The sequence below is a fragment of the Stegastes partitus genome, unplaced genomic scaffold (assembly GCF_000690725.1).
Source record: "Stegastes partitus isolate 25-593 unplaced genomic scaffold, Stegastes_partitus-1.0.2 Scaffold553, whole genome shotgun sequence".
NCBI classification, from domain to species: domain Eukaryota; kingdom Metazoa; phylum Chordata; class Actinopteri; family Pomacentridae; genus Stegastes; species Stegastes partitus.
The window spans coordinates 130,822-136,493 of record NW_007578284.1 but is presented as its reverse complement, the minus strand read 5'-3'; the positions used below and the strand labels follow the sequence as shown (position 1 = coordinate 136,493).

Here is a 5,672-nt window from a genome sequence, read left to right as displayed (position 1 = left end):
ATTACAGAGAAAAATGAGCCCACAGTGAGTAAAATGTGACAGGAGCTGAAAACACAGAAACTTCTTGGAGTTCAGAGGGTTAAGTCTGTTCACACAGAGGCTCTGGCTGAGCTGTTGTTTTAACCACTGAGGTGAAACAAATTTATGGAAGCCAGAGCTGACACATGAAATGAAATATAAAGAGACCCGACATGGAGGAAGCAGCTGGAGAACAGATCATCTGAAGTTCTGCTTCAACGGCGAATGAAATAAAACCAGATTCAATAAACCGACTCGGAGCTGGATTCACTTTAAATAAGATCCTTCCTGCTGCTGCTGCTGATGACAGATTTCAGAAAGAGACGACACAAGAAACGCCTCTTTGTTGTTGTTTGCCTCCGTGGTGTCCCGGTTACTGTCGCCACGGTGACGGAGACGCCGACCCACCTGTGTCCTCGCAGTTTTCTCCTCCGTGTCCCGGACAGCAGCGCCACAGCAGAGAGGTGACGATCTTGGGTTTCTGCTTGTAGAGCGGCCTGGTGGACAGCTTGTACCTAAACACACAAACAGCTCTTCACATCCAGGAGTCAACGGGAGAAATTACTGTGAGCTGATTCTAAAACGTGAACATTTGGTTCCTCAACGGTGAAATTTTAGGTTTTCTTCTGCTGGTCGGATGGATAAAATGAATTTAAACATGTTCTCAGGTCATAGTGACGTTTATATCTCACTGTTTTCTGAAATTCAATCCACCGATGATTAAATAAAATAACTGTCAGCCATAATGATTATAGAGAAATAATCAGAAGCCTTTAATTACTTCTGATTGGTATTTTGAAATCATTTATGTAAACGGCCTGTCAGTTATTTTATTTATTTTTCAGAGTATGAACTGTTGGTCCAATTGATTTTTAAATCTTATTTATTTTGTTTTATTCTCTTTTACCCTTTGTTTACTCATTTTCACATTTCTTTTATTTATTTACTATTCCTACGATTATAATTATTGTTAGCCTTGTGTTTCTGGGTTCCCCCTTTATTGTCTTTTATTAAATTTGTTGTTTTCCTTACTTGGTTGTGACCTTTTTGGTTCTTTAATTATTGATTCATTTGAAAATCTTTTACCATGTTTCTCTACTTTCCTCCTCCTGGTTGGACTGACCCGCTCTCGGTCTTCCAGAGTATTCGTCTTTTCTTTTCTGTCTTGTCTGTGAAGCCCTCTGTAAACTTTGTTTTGCTGGTACCACATAAATAAAGCAATTATTAGAACTACTTATTTTCTCTTATTTCGCTGTCAGCATTTAAATTTGGCTTGAGGTTGTTTTAGAGATGTGCCAGCAGAGATGCTCTTTGTGTGATTTTCTAACATTAATGTGTGTTTATATGAGTTGTTGCTACAACAGTGGAGTTTCTGACACCCAGTTATATCACATTGTGTTCAAATGTTGTTCAAAGCGGTTGCTGGCTGCTGCACACAACATGCTGTCGTGATTACCTGAATGTCAGGCACAAAGAGGGCCGGTAAAAACTTTATGGACGTGGTGACGGTTTGATGGCCAGTAAACCAGTGCAGCTACGTTTTTGTTTTTTTTGTTTTTGACGGTGACAGACTGATGACTGCAGCGGCGTCGTTCGGTCTCAGCATCTGAAAATATGGTCCTGAAAGCTCTCTAAGTAGCCCCAGGTTTAAATTTCTTTTTTCCACAAACATAAGGCCTGTATGAGTCATTCCGATCACGCCTTAAAGCTGGCTGGCGTCCACCCACCAGGGGGCGCCACAGGGAGCAGTTAAACCTTTCTGTATACACAGACTTAGCATCTTTAATAGTGACTGAATTAAACTAGTGTCATTTGCAAACATTTTAGGAGAAACTGTGCTGGAAACATTCAGAAAACATTTACATAAAGGAAGAATAATAGTGGCACGAGAAGGGAACCCTGAGGTACACCACACTTCAATGTGTTGTATTAAAACTATGCTACAATTATAGATGCTACTCCTTTAGCTCTGATATTAAGGGACTCATTTCACATGCAAATAAACTTTAGACACCAGTGTCCACACGCTGCTGAAAGAGCTGCATTTGTATAATACAGACCTAAGTTTGGATAAATGAGACACTCGTTTTATATGTAAATGTATTAGTAATGGTAGCATCCACACACCAGGTGGTTCTACAGAGAGCAGATAAACCAGAGTTTATCAAACTAAACTCATTTACAAACATTTTAGGAGAAACAGTGCTGGAAACATTTCAAAAACATTTTATATCATAAAGAATAATACTGGCCCTAGAATGGAACCCTGAGGTACACCCTACTGTAATGTGCTTTATTAAAACTATGCCGTTACTTTGGATGCTAATGCTGTTAAGTTCAACTTGTTTCACATGTAAACATACTGTGGATGCTAACAGAGAGCTGCAGAGAGCAGTTGCTTGCTCTCCCAATAGTGTTATTGAGTCATAAGAATTAGCTAGTTTTTACATATTTGCAGTTTTTAAGCTGCTGGTATTTCTAAAATCTGCATTTGTTTGATACAGATCACAGTTTGGGTTAATGAGACGCTTGTTTCACACGTAAACTGTAGATGCTGGTGTCGACACAACGGTGGTTAAACTATTATTCTATACGCTGATAAACTGGAGCTAGCATTTTTAATCAGTGACTTACACTAGCTGTAAAAACTAAAGGAGAAATGTGCTAAAAACAGTAAAATATTCTAAGAACAATAGTGGCCCGAGAACAGAACCCTGAGGTGCACCCCACCATAATGTGCTTTATTAACTGTTATTTTAGATGCTGATTATTTTACCAAAAGCTAGATTATGAAAAACACATTTAGCTCTCATTTATTGAACATTTCCAACAACATTAACACTGTCTGAGTGAACAAACACACAAAGTTTCACTGCTGTTACTCACATGACCAGCTGGCAGTTGGGTGAGCCACTCGGACACGGACTCTGAGACCTGATGGTGTATTTTTCTGTTCCACACGCCACCACCGTCGTCACCACACGCTCCTTCACCAACGGACACCAGTTCCTGCACAACAAACACACGCAGCATCTTTAACTGCTGCTCAGTTCGCAGTTTATTTTTCTGTCCTTCCTGTTTGCGGTCAGAAGGTCAAACGTGGTGCCCTCGTCTCGCTGACCACCAGCAGCTAAACCCAACGGATAGTTTGACACTTGGGTCACGTTCTTGCCAAGAGACGATTGATAACATCCTCGTATCTGCAGAAAAAGCCCCTCACAAGAGCACATGTTGTTGCCACGCTTCAGTTTTTGCACAGATTAAGCAAAAAATAGCAAATATCTGGTTTCAGTTTCTCAGAATTCAGGGTTTGATGTTTTTCTTTGTCTTACACAACAGTAAACTGAACATCTCACAACAAACAGAGAAAATGACAGAAAGAGGCCCAAAACAACCCCAGACAGGGACTCTGGGTTCTGCTCGACTGGTTGAACAGAACAGGACGTTTGAATGTGTCGCGGTCGACTGTGAGAAACTGTAAACTGGGACTTTTCTCTGTTTTCTGATGTTTCACACACAATGGATTCAGTCATTTTAAGTGTGATGTATTCAAACACACACTGTGAGGTTTCAGGAGCAGCTGTGCTGAATACAGCCGACCGTAAACACTGAGGCCGCATGAGGTGTGTTTGGTGTTTGTACAGGGTCACCCTGCTGGACCGCTCACTCACCACACACTGTGTGAGTGTGTTGGAGTGTGTGTGAGTGTGTTGGAGTGTGTTGTGGTGCAGAAACACACTCGTGGACTCAGAGAGGTTTCTCTTTACAGACTGACAGGATTCAACCTACTTTTAATATTTTACATTTTTAGTTTTTATGATGTGGTTTATCGCTTTTTTGTTTTTATTTGAATTGAATTGAATTGAATTAAATGTTCACTACCTGACTGACAGACTCTGAGTTAACAACATTCTGCTCTCAGTTAGAAAACCAGGAACGCTGCAATTAGCTAACGATAAATGAACTAACCCAAAGTAACCCTCAGCTCTGAGCTACCGAACACTGAGGAAACCTTCCTTGAATTAACTAATCACTGAGTGAACTAACACTGAGTTAATTAGCCTTCAGACTGAGAGCTAACTAGCTCAGAATGCTGTAAACATCTTGCAGGTTAGCAGGTTGTTATCTGTCGTAATCTGCTGAACTCTGAAGCTTCTCCTCCTTCTTCTTCTTCCTGTCCGGCAGCTCACAGAGTTTTCATGCTCAGGTGAAACAGCATCTTCAGGTTCATCTGTCCTGTCAGACTGAACTCTGGGCGTCAAACCATTCATCCCTCCACTGCGTTAATACCTTCAGGTCAGGAGCTCCACTGAGTAAAGAGAAACTCCGTCTGCTGTCGTGTTGTTGGAGATGAGACATGTGCTGCTGGAACACAATGAAACCAAACGACAGGATTGTGTTTTTGTTGGATCACAGAGAAGATGTTCGACTCATTCCGGGAAACTTCTGTGATAAACGGTTGTCACTTCCTACAGCTGGGGGGGGAAAATAAGCCTACATTTCCCAGAATGCATTTAAAAAGTCCTACTTGAAGCCAAACTTCTATTTAAACTTAAAAATCAACGATACACAAAAGTTATTTTTGTTTTCTAGTATTTTTGTTCCTCTTTGTTTTTTTTCTTTGGTTATTTAGCATTAGCATAGCATGTTTTGTGCTCATCTTGTATCCTTTTGCGCTTGTTTTGCATCCCTCTGTGCTCATTTTGCATCACTCGGACTCATTTTGCATCCTTTAGCGATTGTTGTGTTTTTGTGTCTCTTTGCAGTCATTTTGCATCCTTCTGTAGTCAATTCGTTGGTTTTGAGGGTTTTTTGGAGCCTCTTTTTGTCTGCGTCTGATCATTTTGCGTCCCTTTGTGGGGCTTTTGCAACTTTGAAGTCATTTTGTGTCCCTTTGCAGTTGTTTTGCATCCCTTTGTGGTATTTCAAACTGCTGTTTGTGTGGTTGTTTTGCATCGGTGGTCATTTTTGTGTTTGACTGTGTTTATTTTTCATCTTTCTTTTTGTTTGACATTTGGCATCCCTCATCAGCTGGTGTCTCTGAAGTCATTCTGTGTCTTTTTACGGTCAGTTTACATCTTTAAAAATGTCAAAAGTACATTTTGTGTCCCTTTGCAGTTGTTTTTCATCTCTCTGAGGTTATTTAATGTTATTGTCTTTTTGTCTTTATGGATTTGTTGTTTGTTTTGTCAGTGTGATCATTTTGCATCCCCTTGAGTTAATTTGTGTTTTCTTATGGTGCATGAAGTCTTTTGTGGCGTCTCTCAGTGGTTGTCCACCAACTTTCCGATAATAAATCCACACCAGGACTCGGTGCTGGTACCCGACACGCCGGTTCTCTCATCCATCCACGACACCAACCAGCCAGCTGAGCATTAATCTTCCCTCCGTTCATCCAAATGAAGCAGCTCCAAGCCAACAGCTGACATCCTGGGCTGCAAACAGGAATGAAGTAAAAAAAAGTAAAGTCTGCCTAAAACAACGTTCACGTTTAGAGCAGCAGACGAGCTGGATGGGGCTGGACGGAGCTGGACGGGGCTGGACGGAGCTGGACGGGGCTGGACGGAGCTGGACGGGGCTGGACGGAGCTGGACGGGGCTGGACGGAGCTGGACGGAGCTGGACGGAGCTGGACGGGGCTGGACGGAGCTGGAC

The 5,672-nt window shown here is 41.6% G+C and overlaps 1 protein-coding gene across 1 annotated transcript in view; it reads right to left on the bottom strand.

Moving 5' to 3' along the window:
• Positions 1-5,672, bottom strand: part of mmrn2a (multimerin 2a) — a 29,974-nt gene that overhangs the window by 17,342 nt on the left and 6,960 nt on the right. The window contains exons 2-3 of the mRNA XM_008288328.1: positions 2,905-3,027; positions 427-533 (exon numbers count right to left, since the gene is read on the bottom strand). Of these exons, the coding sequence (XP_008286550.1) occupies positions 427-533; positions 2,905-3,027 (230 nt within the window). The remainder of the gene's footprint in view (positions 1-426; positions 534-2,904; positions 3,028-5,672) is intronic.